Source organism: Anomalospiza imberbis, chromosome 4 (genome assembly GCF_031753505.1).
Source record: "Anomalospiza imberbis isolate Cuckoo-Finch-1a 21T00152 chromosome 4, ASM3175350v1, whole genome shotgun sequence".
NCBI lineage: Eukaryota > Metazoa > Chordata > Aves > Passeriformes > Viduidae > Anomalospiza > Anomalospiza imberbis.
Window position 1 is genome coordinate 23,516,437 of NC_089684.1, and position 16,034 is coordinate 23,532,470.

The 16,034-nt window shown below is 42.4% G+C and overlaps 1 protein-coding gene across 2 annotated transcripts in view; it reads left to right on the top strand.

The window, feature by feature from the left end:
- Positions 1 to 4,561: 4,561 nt before the first annotated feature.
- The window catches only part of TSPAN5 (tetraspanin 5), an 83,741-nt gene continuing 72,268 nt past the window's right edge, over positions 4,562 to 16,034 (top strand). Inside the window, exon 1 of one of the 2 annotated variants that reach the window (XM_068187531.1) lies at positions 4,562 to 5,127. In XM_068187531.1, the coding sequence (XP_068043632.1) occupies positions 5,047 to 5,127 (81 nt within the window). In that variant the 5' untranslated portion in view covers positions 4,562 to 5,046. The remainder of the gene's footprint in view (positions 5,128 to 16,034) is intronic. The other variant, XM_068187530.1, reaches the window with a different exon arrangement.

The window sequence follows — 16,034 nt, forward strand, 5'->3', positions numbered from 1 at the left end:
CTTATCAGCATTAAAAACACACTCAGAGGAAATAGTCACTCTCCTGAGTGGTATTAAAGAGCAAACACTGTACATTAAACCTCTGAGTTGAGTGTGTCTTGTATTATATGATGAAGAATGACTGAAAGAAAGTCAGAGGGCCTTGAAAAACCTAACGGACCTTAAGAAGACCATATGGTGTTCTGTTAGCGGATAAACACCGGTTGTCCTTTCGGACAGAGCATCGTCAAGAATTATACCTGAACCTTCAGGTATACACAGGCAATAGTGCATGCTTGGGAAGTGAGAAGCTTCTAAATTTGCAGAGTTTGTCCAGTGCTTTTAGCAATACAAAGTGAAAAAGACAAATTTGGCAGTTACTGGAGTCTAAGTTTATATCCATTTTAACGACCATGGTCCAGTAGCACCAGTAATGGAAGGGGAGGTGACTACCCACACTGACTGCAGTTATCCTTAATTCAGGATTGCAAATCTGTGTCTCTTTTTGTAGAATAATGCATACGTTTTATCTCATTAAACCCTGTCACTGTTGTGTCCATAAAATGATTGTAAGAACGACCTCATTATTAATGCCCTTTGAGCCAGTTCGATTGCATGAGAGCTTGGAACCACACCTGCAGCCACTGTGTGACAGTGAGCTATGGACCAGTTATGTTATACTATTCCTGCTTCACTGTTGTATAGACTTGTCAGGGCTTAATCCCTGATAAGAAAGAGCTGTGTAAAAAACTCCAGAACCGGGACTTGCTGAGGCACAGAAACAGAGCTGTGGGTCAGGATGTTTGCCCTAAGCAGCACCGCGGTGCAGCCACAACCCCGGGTGCTCCTTTGCCCCTGCCTGCACAGCCGTGGGCAGGAAGTGCCACCACTCCCACCCCTTCCTCTCACAAGGAGCAGATGCAGCAGCTCAAGGTGCCTGACACAAAAAGAAATAAAGGCTTGTATACACACTGCCTTGACAAAATAAAATCAGACACGATGCAACTGGTTATTGTTTGTTATTTGGTACGCCTTAACTTCAGTTTCAGCTTCAGTTTCTGGCCTCTAACCTCTGTAGATGTATAGACATGCTTCATGCTTTGTGAGTCATCCTAACAACATTGTTGTTATCACATTATAATGATGTTGGGTTGGTCCTGTGAGATGATGATATTATCCAGTATTGAGAGCTAAGTTTCAGATGAAAAAGCAGCTCAATACTCACCAGTGTTACCCATAACAGTAATTAGTCAGTACTTGCACTTGTTATTCTTGAGGGAAGCTGAAATCATGTTCACATCTGGGGCAGAGCATGTACTTCCACCAAGGCCAATACAACTTGTATCACTACTTGAGTTTAGTCCTATGAAATTCTTACCTCAGAATTCCTTCTAAACCTAAACAATGTCCCCTTATCAGTGCTTGTATTTTTGCTAAGCAGAAAACAAAGTGTTTTTATGGTTGCAAAACTAGAAAATGAACACAAATGGCATTATGAGCTAGTATGTTATTTAGATTTAAAAATATTCTGAGGTAGGTAACACCTCTGACTCTATAAATCTTGTCTGTCAGAAAACTCTATGATTTCCCCATGGAAAAAGACTGCTATCCTATGAATTCCCACTAAAATGGAGTGTCTAGGAAATAACTAGACTTATGGACACAGACACTGAACTTTTCTTAGACCACAGCTCTTTATCTCAGTGCATGTGGCATGAGGTGAGATTGGCAGTGGGATAACTCATGGATCTACAGCCTTCACTGTGCTGCACTGCTATTTTTCTTCTCGAGTCACTCCTGCTTGCATTTCTTTTTCCCCGGAAAATGTCAAAGAATTAATAGATCAAAAAACAGGAGCTGACACAAAGACAGGTACTGGATCTAAGGAATGACTGATTTCAGGAATTGGGTTGAGGACTCTTTGCTTGGTGGGAAGTAAGAATTTCAGAGTCTGCAACTATGCCTCTTTTAAGATATGAACTTCTCAAACTTGACACACTTCTTAATATTAGAGTTGGCCAGTTTTAGTCAGAAGAAGTCCATTTATATCTGCATCTTAGAGATGGGAAATAGATTTAGTCATTCAGAGGGGACTTTTTCTCAATATCAGAAGCAAATCAAAGCATTCCTGGTGTTATGAAGCACTCCGCTGCTAGAACCAGCTTTGTCATTGAAATACTGCCCATTAGTACTCCTGTGCCTTGTCAGATGAATTATGAACTGATGGAATTTGAATAACTGTCTTGCCCTTCTGCAAGAAAAGGTAATATTGCTCCTGCTTAGTATTGCCTCAGGCTTTTGTGCCAAAACATCACAGTAGAATTCAGTGTTGACTGGTAACTAACAGTGAATTTAAAGTGCTGTCACAGTCATCTTGCTCAGCTTCCAGGCCTAGGTGGCCAAAGCATGTAAGGAGCAATCCACAAGAGATGGCACAAAGCCGAAGGGCAGGGATTTTTTCTTATCCCTGTTTGTTTAGGACAGGAGGCAAAATGTGTTTGCAGAGGCTGCTGCAGGTGCAGAAGGCTCTGCTACAGCTGGCATTCTGAAAGATCAATTACCTACACCAAAGCTGTTCTGCTGCATTTGCTATCTGCTTGCTCATTACACACAAAGTGAATTAAAAAGAGCCGAGTTCTGTGTTCAATACCCTCTTCAAGTGAGCAATCTAACCCTAAAAACCAGACATCCTTAAGCTGATCAGATGATGGGACAATGTGAAATGCTTTTGGCTCTAAAAGGACACTTGGCAATCATAATACTACGCTCAATTGAGAAAGCAAGTGAACTCATGTAAATATGATGCTATAAATGATGTAGGCTGCATTTCTTTTTGAGTTGTTGGGAATTAACGGATTGATAGTTAATCAATCTGTTATTGTTACGATTATTTATCTGTTATGATAAATTGTATGAATTTATCATAATAAATATTTCTCTGCAATATTTTGCTCCTGCCTGTGAAGAATTAAAATGCTAAAGGGTGCCAACATGTGATGTTAGGAGCATGTTATGACAGTAATATTATAAATGTTTGTACAGGTTGTCACCAATATTTGAAGCCACTTGTAAAAGCAGCACCTTAATATAATACATTATTACCATACTGTACTGTAAGTGGTGATGTGCCTTTATCCACTGGTACAGATCATATACATTACTAATTATTCACCCTTTTCTACCCTGTTCCCATGGATGGTCTTGCAAAGACAGTGTTAAAAATAGACACAGGGATAACACTCGTGGTAAACTATACAGTCGTGGTCAAAGTGTATAGATGTGTTGCATTAATTTCTCATTTACCAAAAACATCGCTTATTTTCATGGATCCATTTCAGCAAATGCTTTTTCTTCTCATCATCTACCAGATGTGATAGACAAATATTTCTCCTCACTCTCAGAAAGACTCATAACAAGGTCCTATAACTCATATGATGGGATCTTGAATCAAGACTGCCTTCCGTAATTCTATCAATATCATTTTTCCTGAAGTGTGTTACCTTGCAATCCTGTAGAGATGGGAAATGTATTTTATTATAAAGAAACCTTCCATCTATTGAATCAAACGTTACACTTGCAGAATCACATAAACACAGAACCGATTAGGTTGGAAAAGACCTCCAAAGACTGAGTCCAACTTTCACCAATCTCAACTTTGTCAACCAGATCGTGGCACTAAGTGCCACATCCAGTCTTTAACTTAACACCTCCGGGGGCGGTGACTCCGCCACCTCCCTGGGCAGCCCATTCCTAAGTTTAACAACCCTTTTTGTTTAGGAATTCCTCCTAATGTCCAACCTAAACCTCCCAGCACAGATTGAGGCCATTTCTTCTCATCCCATCACACCTGGCACAACCTGCTTTCAGGGAGCTGTAGAGAGTGATAAGGTCACCCCTGAGGCTCCTCTTCTCCTGCCTCTCTCTTAAGAGCTGGACGAGGAAACTTTGAAGGCTTAATCCATTGAAATGAAGACATCCCTCAGTAAAGAAAACCTGTTAATTATGCTGTTAATGCCAGACCACGTGCACTCTGAATCCCGAACAGCATATGAATACAACTAAGCCCCATAACTTTATGGCTGCCAGATTCAATATAAACTCAGGGGGTGTTAAAATATAAACCCTACCAATCATTGTAAAATGGTTCTTCATGCGTTCCTGCGCGTGTGGCGCATACCAGATCATGTGGGAGGCGATCTGACGGCGCCCATTGAGAACAACCTGCACGGTGCTATTACAGTCTCGCTCCTCCTCATTACGGCAGCCAGCCTAGAACCGGTGCTGCCCTCCTGGCAGCTCTCCCGCTGCGGAGCGGTGTTCTCTGTGCCAGGCGGGACCAGTTCTCGCTGTCTCGGCATTCCCCGGCCCGTGTCACCGCGGGCCGCCGGACGGGAGGGAGGGAGGGAGGGACGGACCGACGGACGGACGGCCGGCGGGCTGGACGGACGGCGGGCTGGAGCCCCTCAGCCTCGCACGCCCGGCCCGGGCGGAGCCTCAGGGCCGCTCCCGCCCCGCCCCCAGCGCCGGCGGCCCTCGCGCGGCCGGATTGGCGGGGAGCGGTGCCAATCACGCCGCGGGGCGGGGCGCGCGCCGCTGCCCCTTGGCGCTGAGGGGGCGCGCGGCTCCGGCCTCTGCCCGGGCCGATCCTGCCCCGGCGGCGCCTTTCCCGGCGGCCGCCCCGCTCCTTGTCGCTATCTCCTGCTTCCCGCCGCGAGCAGCCGGGGCCTCCTCCATGCGGGAGAAGAGGAGGAGGAGGAGGAGGAGGTGGGAGCTGCTCGCCGGCCATCCCCGGCGCCCGGCAAGTCGGAGCCGACCCGCCGCCGCGCCGCTCCTGCCGCATCTCCCCGCGGCGCGGAGCCGGCCTTGAGCTCTGCCCGCCGCGCCGGCCCCCGACCCCTCCTCATAGTCTTGCCCCCACCCCCCTTCTAGTCTTCCCAGACCCCTCCTCCTAGTCTTCCTCCTTTTTATTTGTTGTGTTTTTTTTTTTTTTTTTAATTCTCCCCCTTCCCCCCTCCCCCTCTGGTTCTCACCCTGGCTGCGAGCAAAGCGTCTTAATGAGCGCAGAGGATGTCCGGAAAGCACTACAAGGGGCCTGAAGTCAGTTGTTGCATCAAATATTTCATCTTCGGCTTCAATGTCATTTTCTGGGTAAGAGGGGCCGGTTTCGTGTCTTCCTCTGCTTCCTCCTCCTCCTCCTCCTCCTCCTCCTCCTCCTCCTCCTCCCCGGCCGCCGCCGCCGCTGCTCACGGGCTGGGCACGGCCAGGAGCGGCAGGGACGTGTGACAGCCCGGCGTGAGGCCGCGGGGGATTTTAGATGGGGTGCGGGTGCGAGGCCAGGGGTGCCGCCGCCTCCGACCCGACCGCCCGGGTCAGCACTTCCCCGGGCAAGTTGTGGTGCTGCATTCCTCCAGCTCCCGAGACTGCCGGTTCTCTTCCCTTCCGGCCCTCCTAATTGCTTTTGTTGTTAGTACGAAGGGGATTTCGTGCCTTCTTCCCACCTCCCCGTCTTTTCCTTGTTTCGTGTTCCCTCCTTCTTTCCCCCATCTCTGCTTTGTGGTGGGAGAGGACGGGAGCAACCAGGCACCCAGGCCTGGAGAACGAATTGATCTGCATGTTTTCTCCCTGCCATCCCTGTTCGATGCAAATAATAGCAAGAATCACAGCTCAGGTACTCTGTGCAGTGCTGTTTAATGATTTCACAATGATGAAGTTGTGTATGGCACAGGTTTATTATGATTAGCTGTTAACGCATAGTAGTAGTAGCAATAATAGCATGGAGGAGGGGGGAAAGGGTATTTCCACCCATACCTAAAGTGCAAGCCTGTAGGAGGCCTGTTTGGGCATTTGTTAGGATTCCTGGCTGTGCTGCCTGATCTGCCTGCACAGTATCTTGTTGCACCATTGCCCACCGGCTGTGGAGTAGGCAGAACTGTACAGTAAAATGTAACCTGCCTTTAACAGTACTTCTAGCATCTTCTCAGTGTGTTGGATTTGGAAGAGAAGCAGCTGTTTTTTGGATGTTCGTGCCAAATTTAATAACTGTGGGGCCGGGGGGGCTGGGATGGGGTGAACATTCTCACACATGTGTGATTGGTGAGGTCTTTTCACTGCACAGAATGCTAAAGTCAGGTGAAGGCTTTTACATGTACAGTTCCCGTTTCACATGAGGTGTTCCTCAGGGCAATGAGAAACATGCACAAACCCAGCTTGACAAATTCACAGAATATTCTGAGTTGGAAGGACCACCAGAATCAGCGAGTCCAGCTCTGGATCAAACCCAGATAGTGTAGATGTGTTTTTGAGGGCCTTTGGAAGCAAGCTGAATACATATCCACTATAGTGGCTTGTTTGGACTAGAAAGGCGAATTGGGGAAAAATGCCCCAACACCACCTTGAAGGTTATGGATGAAGGTAGGGAAGAACACAGGAGAGAAACTTTTTGGGCAGTGCTGGGCTTCTATTTGTCCCCTTGAGGAGAACAGAGGTCAGTGGTTACATGGATAGCAGGTATCCATAGCTAATCTCAGGTCTGTGTTCTTGGAAAATAAACATATCTGAAGACGTTTTGAAAGGATGGGAGTTTTGATGAAGTCTACTTTCATACTGTATTACTTTTCTTGAACAAGGAGGTATGGTGCTGGAGTGAAGCTGACTGTGGCTTTATGGCAGTCGGACTGACCCCTGCAGATGAATGGTAGGGAGCTTTGTGGTATTTTTACCCTACAGAGCTGATGTGATTGTACTCTTGGCTCAGGTTTCAGTGGTTGAGTTTGCCATGGTTCTTCACCCTCGTCGGTTTCTTTGTTTTGATTCTGCTGGGCATATGTTGCTGTGAACACGAATATTTTTCAGCAGGGAGCAAGTATTGTGAGGAACACTTGTGTGCTGTGTCCTTGGATTGAGAGAGGGAGATTATGGTGGAATAAATAGAACGATGTTAACTTGCTGTTTTAGACACTGTCAGTGTCACAGAAGCTCTATATCCTGTAATTTCCTCCATTTTATTCTCTGAAGGTGAATGTGGGGATGGTGCAAGTGGGGATGTGCTTATGTTTCAGATTTTCTGTAACTAGTCTTTTTCTTACTCCTGTGTTCCTGAGACAGATGCAGTGTAGCTTCTGCGTGATGGCAAGTGGACCTGTGTTGTATACTGAATGGGCCAAAGGCTTTTATACTGCTGGAATACTGATCTGAAAGCCTGAAAAAATATAATTGTGTATCACCCACTCTGCCAGTTGCTTGATGTGAGGTGCTTGCTTGCAGATTTCCTCTTTTGCAAAATGCTAATTGTCTCATTTGTGTTCCTGGCTAAATTTCTTGAAATTCACGAAGACCAAGCATTTTGAGAGTTTAGTAATTTCTTTAGAATACTGTAATCTCTTTATGAGAAAGCCTGCATTTATTACCATGTCTCTCGTGATTTGGAGTGAAAATACAGGCAGATATTCTTGTTGAATACATGTTAATACTATTTTTACTGGAGTGATAGCAAACTCTTTAATGACTGGGCCAGAAGAGCTGTAAATGGAAATTGCAAAGTCAGTTGGTTGTTTACAGAAAGTGATAATCAAAAATAGCCACTAATGTAGTCTCTGTAAATAGACTGAAATGATGAAGAGGTCATCATCTTAACCCCATGACACTTTCCAGGACCTTGCAAACAGGGAGCACACCTTGTTAGGCCTTCTATCTGAGTGTTATTATATAGTGGGTTTAACACAACCTTTTAAAATGTTAATGTAAACAAAGAAAACACCTCTATTCTGCATCATAAAAACAATGGACTAAAAATAAAGGGAACTGAGTTGGAAGAGTAATGATTTTGACAAGAAAATTGTCAGTGCTTTGAATAGAGGAATATTATAGATCTGCTGAAATTATGCAGGGAATGATTGTACTTGCTACTTAAACTGAAGTTATTACAAAAAATCTGAGTCTTTAAATACCACAGAATAGGGGCAAATAAATGGCCAGACCTTTTTTGTCTTTTTTGCTTTGTGTTGGTCAGGCACCAATGTTTAAAGGCATTTCATGCCTTTAAAACCACATCAGAATTATGAGGCTAATGAATATGGAAAAAATTGCACTCCAATGGCGAGTGTGTAGTTGTGACTAAAGGTGACAGTATGCTTTTTAGGATGTAGTTCTCAGGCTTTCCCCAGCCCAGGTAACATATTCTTGGCTAAATATGCGTTTCATACTGTTGTAGAGGAAATATTATCTGCTGAGTCTATGCATAATTAATGTTCTAGATATATTTGCAGGCTTAATTTCTCATGGCAGTTCAGTGTTAAAGTTGGTAAATACTCTGGAAATGTTTGTTCAGAGGAGCTTATTTCATGGGATTACTATGCTGGTGAGGAAAAGGAAAGCTCATTGTGCAGTCACCGAAGTAATATTTGGGGACAAACAACTAATAGGCAGAAATGCATCTAAATCTGAAGCTGGAAGTTAGTGTAGTGTTTCCCTTTGCCGTGCTGCTGGCTGTGCATTGGGGCACACACCTGTGCTTTGGCTCCACTGCCATTCTGCCGGTGCTAAAGCACCTCATGCTCTGTATGCCACCTTTCCCGGCTGGCAGCCGCTGCCATGGACACTGCTTTTTCATGAGCCTTTCTGCTCTTGTCTCGGTAAAGCATGAAGCTGTAATATGAGGTAACAGAGAACACTTTTTTATACTCCAAGCAAACAAACAATGCCTCCTTCCCCCTTTGGCTTCCACATAGAATGATAGCAAAGGTATGGTGCAAAAGGTCAAAGTTGGCCACCCTGCTTCACAAAAGGCAAGAACTAGTTCCCTCTCTTTCCCCCTTACTTTGGGAAGACAATTTTAGGCTGACTTTTAGATGTTTTTAACTGTTCTCTGCACTTTTTTATACTTGATGGATACCATGGATGTATAGTATTGTTAAGGTCTAAACTTTCAATCCACACTTGATTCCACTGACCCTGTTCTAATTGGTAAGATGTATAAAAAGCACTGACACCTCAGAAACTTTTGCTTTAGCTGGTGATTCACTCTAAGTTATGAGCTATGCTGCAATTATGATACATCAGCATATTACAAATCATAACTTGTGTTTTAATTTGCTTGGCATCTGCTGTATTTGATGGCAACCATATGGAAATCTAGATAGTCTTCTGAATTACAGAAAGGTAGCAGAAAGAAAATAAGGTTATGTAAATGTGTTACAGGAAAAATGTTGAATAAGTGCATTGACCTTTAAAGGACAGCCAATAGATCGCTTATTACATTTTGTACATTGTTGATAGTTTGTTTTTCAAAGGGGGAGAGGATAATTCTCTGATGTCAGCTGGTTTTCAGATATGCACAAGGAAGTTTTGATTTTATAATTTTTCCCTTGCCACAGTGTTTAAAAAAAACTCCAAACAAATCAATGTGAAGCTTGTTCCATGCAATTTTGAAATGCATTCTGTAGCATTTGATCTTCAAAAACTTGCACTGGGAGGATGTCCTTGCAGTGGAAGTGGAAGCATTCTGTTCATTTCCCTCCCTCCCCCTTTTATGATCAAATAAATGACTTTTTTATTTTACATTTCTTCATAGCACAGATGAAGCATAGCTAAGCATTCCACCAGTGGTCTTGCCAGAAACAGAGCAATTCTTGTTTTGGGCAAGTACTCCGCTGATTTGTAACAGTGAAAGGCGGGGGTGTATGTATTGATGAAATAGATGCATTATTGTGAGGTTGGCATTCTTGAATTCCTCAGTGTCTCTTTCAGCAGATGTAGCCTCAGTCTTTCAAATGCCTATAAAAATTTAGTAACTGCTGGCTTTGGGGGACTTCCTTCAGATCTGTAGAGGTCATTCTTAGAATAAAAACTTTTCTTGCCTTGTGTTTCTTCACAACTTTGTGGTAGGCTGTATCATTGGTAATATAAAAAGAAATAGCTGAGGAACTTGGGAGAAACTATTCCTTTCTCTTAAATATTTATTTTGCCAAAATTGGGTGTTTATAGATGTGCTACTGTTTTAAGTTTTTTGATGTTTCTAGTTTCTAAAAGATGGAAGAAGTGTAAGAGAACTAGAACCAGAGAAAGCCCATTGTGATTAATTATGTGACTTCTCATTTGATGTCAATGTGCTTCAAGCAAATATTATTTGAACTATCATGTGCAGCTTATATACCTTCCTTCTGTGTTAAAGATGAATTTGGTAAATATATTTACCAGTGTTCCACCTTGATTGAATTGTCACAGTACATTTTTTTCTGGTGGCACATCCATCTCAAAGTCTGAAGAGTCAATTTTGAATTTTCAGTGTCTCAGTCAGAGAAGAGCTAATTCATGTGAATGGCACCCAGAGCGCAGGCAGCCTCAACAGAATACTTGTGCCACTGAAACATCTTATGGATATTTGTATGTGTGAAAAGAAGTTAGCACTGGTCCTAATCCCATTGCCCTTGTTGCATGTGGATAATATTTCCATAATAAAGACAACAAATTCATGTTCTGCAACACGGAATTTGAAGGTGGATGTGCTACCTTAATTCTAATAAGGCAGCCTTTGCACTGTGAACTTTTTGGTGTATTAGGTATGTACATGTTCAACTGCAGTGTAAGATGTAATAGGTGTGTAGGGAAGGCATGAGCTGTTCCAAGGAAAAAAGGCTTTCTTTTCCCAGAGGGGAACCCAGAAGACATGTTCTTGTAAACAAACAAAAAAATTACATACAGGGTGCAGTTGATGTAGGAAAATTTTCAGATTGAAAATGTGGGAGAGCAATGTTTTTTTTTGGAAGGGGTTGGTGGAGTTCAGGTTTTTTGTTTGTTTGGGGTTTTTTTTGGCTGTTGTTTTTGTGTGGTGAGTAGTAAGAAGAAAAATGTAAGGAACTTCTCTATCCTCTGCAGTGGACAGGAGTTTGAAAGAGTGTATGTAATCTGTTACTTAAGAATGCTTTCCAAAACCTAATTCTATAGATTACTATAATCCTGATGTACTTAGTAGTGAACTTTAATTTGTTCTTTATTCCTCAAAGTCTCTAAGATGCAAGTTAATGATTAGTAGAGGACGAGAAACCTGAGCTTACAGTTAGTGAAATATCATTTCCTTTTCTTTTGAGTCCCATTCCTACAAATAGACATTTTGAAGTCTGTGTTGAAAAAGAAATATAAACTGGTTTTGGCACCAGGGATGCTACAAGTTATAAATTTGGAGCAATAAGCTGATGTGTTGTTAAGTGCTCAGGCTGAATACTTCAACAGTTCATACTCCATTAACCAAAAGCAGTAACCTGTGAAGATTTGCTATGGGCATTTAGAATATAATGTTTTGCTTTCAGTTAAAACTGGAGGCGAGAGAAAAAATTTTTGACCCAAAAAAATCACTTGACCTAATTCTACCAGTTAGGAAATTCTGGTCTTAAACTATAGTTCTGTAGGGGAGCCTTGTTTTGCCCAAAATATACATCATGCTTCTCAAATGTGTGGCTGGTAGCCTGTCAACAGGACTATAATTGTTTTATTGATGTAGACAGGAGAGCAAGGAGCTGAACAGCTCGTGAAGTAATCCAGCTCTGTTAGAGATGACCCAGAAGTCACTGTCAGCATTAGCCATAAAAGTATCTTCCAGTATGGTAGTATTTTAAACTTTTTCATATCTGACTTTTCCATTAGCCTGAATTTTATAGTGACATTGTACTCATGTACAATTTGTCTGTTTCTCATTAAAAATTAGAAAATATTGTTACAACGCAGTAAAGAATTAAAACAAAAAAAGCTTATCCAAATTTTAATGAATGTATTGAATTGTATTTCATGATAGTTTTACGGTGCAAAATCCAACAATATATTAGGCCTTAAAACAGTAAAGAATAATCGGTTTCTATTTCATTGAACTGTCACGCGAATTTGGAAAACATCCTATTTTTTTATTATGCTGCTGTTCCTGCCACAAAATATCCTATCTTGTGATGTAGGGCTCCAAAGAACACTTGCTGGGTGAGACTCCTGAAAGGGTTTACAGTTTTTCACATACTTTGAGTTAGATGCACAGGAGAAACACTGACAAGATATTGTCAAGAGGTCAAAACAACAAAAAACTTCACTGACGACTTCAGAGAAATCAGAGAACTTTGGAAAAAGTTTAGAGCAGCATTCACTCAACATAAAACACTTCACAAAGCATTGACTTACCTGATTCAACTTAGCAACTCCAAGCCTGTTTGATTTTAGGTTACTCAAAATTCTGAAAAGAGAGAATTAGAAGAAGAAAGAGAGAAAGACAGAAAAGATATAGAAAAGAGCAAGTATGGCTACCTCTTCTCCTTTCAGCAGTGTTCAGCTGAGAGAAATTCCAAGAGGAGATAGGGTCAAGACCTGTGCTTACCTCATGCTTCAGTTTAGTACCCTTTGGCTTTCCTGGGCCCTTCTCCCTGGTTGGACTTCAGGTCATCTGTCCCCTCTGGGGCTAGACTGGGCTCAGGGCTGGGGTGTGGAGCATTGCCTGTGGTGTGGCAGGGACTGGTGACCACTGTGTGGCTGGGATATGGGCCCAGGGGGGGATGTGTGTGTGCAGAGCAGGGCATTTCCTCTCCAGAGCAAAGCCTTACCTACCTGTTCTCCTACACATGCACTCAAAATACTTTGAGCCAGTAGTCCTTCCAGACTCTCACATGTGGTTCTCTGTGAATACAGATTTTCCCTGATTTCAGCAGTATTTTGTGCAGGTGTAAGGGCTGGTGTGGGTGGATGTCACCGTTCGCTCAGTGCTCAGTGTAGCTGCTTCTGTAACATACACAGAGATCTAGAGCAGTTCAGCCTTCTCTGTGTGCTGGCATTTAAAAATGGCACTAGCACACTGAGGCTTGCAGTCAGGGGTGCTTGATTTGGTATCAAACTCTGACTCAGTGTGATCTCATATAACCTCCAGATGGCCTGACTTGCAGAGATGCTAAAAACGGTCAGATCCCACTTCTTTAGCTTTATAAACTAAATGAGGCTGGAGCAGTATTTATTTTAATACACATCAGTCTCTACATCAGATTCTTCAGCTAATGTTTCAGCTTTCCAGTCACTTTCCTCTGGACAGCGTTTAGAATAAGTATTTCATCACACACACAGGGTCTTATGAATGAACTGTCAATTTTCCACAGAACTGGGAAAAATCAATATGCCTCTTCAAGGCCTTGAAAATCCCTCTGCTCCTAGTGAATACTTTGTTACATCAAATCATATTGAAAACCATTTCAAGCAACGTTCCTGATGTGTGGTGACAGAAGAGCTTTTTTCCTTTTGCAGCAAAGCAAGGAAATATTATGAAAAAACATTATGTACCTATTCTGTACCTGTTGCCTCCTGGTTTTCCCAACAGCAGAACTTCTTACAGGGAAAAACAACCAAAGAATTATAGGAACTTCTGTTTAAATAGGTTCTATTTCTCCTCAATAAGCAAGTAACATTATTTCTAAATGTGCTCAGTTCTTCTTTTGGTATTGAATTAAAAAAAACATTAGAAGAAGATTAGATATCTTTAGATATGTACAATATTTTGGATTCATAGAGGCTTCTGTTTTGCTCACTTCATCAATGTGGTATTGATGAGTTATAACCTGAGTATGTCTGCTGTCATTGCTCTAGTAGGCTACTCTGAGAGTGTACTGAGTATGAAATCAGTGGTGCTGCAAGGATGCTTGCAGTAACTTGGCCTGTGGGTTGTTTCCTAGTGTTAGTGGATTACGTTTGATGAGAGTCCAGCTTAATTTTTATTAATTTAGGGGCTAATCTTACATTACATGGAACATTATTTTGTGTCAGGGTTTTCTCTGTGTCAAGAGGGCAGGTTCTCTCAGTTGAGCTCTGGTGCCCCAAGCAAAGGTGCAGTAGCACTGTGTGTGGGATGGCACCCCAAGCAGATCCACCTGGTACTTGTCATGTTGTCCAAGCCTGCACCACAGGTTCTCCCTGTTGGATACCTTTGCTTTGCTTACCCGTGTAGGGCATATACTTGTGAGGCTGGGTTCTGTGTGCTTCCTTCTCACTGAACTGCATCTCTTTTGCTACATTCTGTTTTCCAGTGTGCTGTGATTTAACAGTCTTGTGATTTTAAAAAGCTTGAAAAGGACTTCCCTCTATGTGCTGTAAATAGTTCTTCTGTTTTATGTAGAGACACAGGAAAAAAGTTCCCAGATAATGTATGGCAAGGGTTTTGTTGCTTTGTGTTGGGCGTCAATTAACCGTGTCACCTTGTGGAAGATGTCTCTGCAGTGCCATGTGATTGGAGTGTTTCAGACTGGAGCATGGAATTTGGAAATGGTGACTTTTCAAAGCAGTGGGTCCTCCCGGGTAATGAGAAGGGTTGCCAAGTAACCCTGGGTACCTCTCAGCTCGGAGTATACTGGGGTGCTGTACTGTGCACAGAGCAAGAGTTTCAGATTTTTTAATTTTAATTTTTGCCATTTAAATATAAAACCAGAAACATGCCCTGTTCCATGTGGGTAAAATACAGCATTTTGTAGAAATTGTCTTCCTGACTGCCAGTTCACGTGGGTGTATGTCTGAAGGAATATGTGTGAATTGAGTCAGTCCAACAATAATTAAATCTATAATTAAAATAATTAAAAAAGAAGAGGTAAGACTTGTAAAATTAAAATTCCTATTTCCAAAGAAGTTATCCAATTAATTTCTAGATGAAAATTCTTCCATCTGGCTTGTGAAGACTATAAAAAATATATATAAATATAAAATATGTAGGATTGCGGTTCAAAAATAACTAAGGTCCAGTTTTTAATGAATATTTCTTGGTATCACAACCATTCTCTTGTTTCTTTTTCGTTCTGTGGCCATTAAGAGGGGATATGAACTGCTGCCTAACTCGTTTTTTTTCATCTCTGAATGCCTAGGAGGATCTGTCTTTATTGCAAGGTCGCTTCCCACTTTGGTTGTAGGAACCTTTCAGGATTGGTTTTCATGTGGGGCCTTGCAAATTCTGGTATCAAAATGAGAGCAGGAGGCAGCAGACAGCTTAGGCTGGCACAAGGCTGCAGAGTCAAATGTGTTAATGCAGCTTCAGTGGACCAACATCAGGCAGTTACCAGATCTGGCTAAGAACTTTCTCGTCTGGGTCAATTTCTATTGATTGGCTGTTTGGCTCCAACAATGAAGTGTGGAAAGCTGGTAGGACTGGCTCCTCCTTTCCCTGCATAGGTCAACTTAAAGTGATTGTACAAGCGTGGTCTGTTTCAGCTCTAGGTAAATTGGTTTTGCAGTATGGAGTACACAGAGGTGTAAGACACGGTGCTGGGGTAGTAGTTAGCTCACCCCAGTGAGCACTGTTATGTAAGTGCTACCCCTCTGGTGCACTTTGATCTTCACTGTTTTTGGAACAGTTATGGTGGTTTTCTGTTTACTCCTGCTTGCTCAGTGATGTTAGAAAAACAAAAAGCAGTGATTGTCTTCCAAGGTTATCGTAATGTGAACTTAATTTGAACTTAAGTGGACAGCTGCATAATTTCCCTCTCTGGTTTCTTTTCCTTCTTATAAATGTTCCATTCCAAAAACTTTCCTTCCCATAAATCTTTCCATTCCAAACACTGTGCCACTCCCTCTAATAGTGCTAAACCTTCGTTGGAGTGGCCTGCTAGATGGGGTGGCAAATTACCTCTCTGAGACAGTTTGTCATGATTATCCATTCCCAAGCAGAGTCCTTTCTGGTGGCTTGTTACATACAAAAGGTTTGTATGCATTTAGTACATTTATTTTATATATGTATATATAACACTAGGTATGCATATATATATATATACATACACACTTATATAAATACATAATATGTACACAAAATAGCACTTAAAAATGAATTCTGATTTGCTAGAGGAGAAGCTTAATAATTTATGTACCTAAAAGCAGGACTTGAAGGGACTGGAAATCCATCTAACTGCTGTTGCATGCAGAGGAAGGACCTTTGCTTCCTCTGACTGTATTCTGCTGCTCTGCTCCTGCTGGGAGCTCTGGCATGGTCACAAGCAGTGTTCCCACTTCAGCTGTGTGGGGCTGGGTGTGGTTTGAAGACATTGCTTTCTTTTTGTATTCTTTAT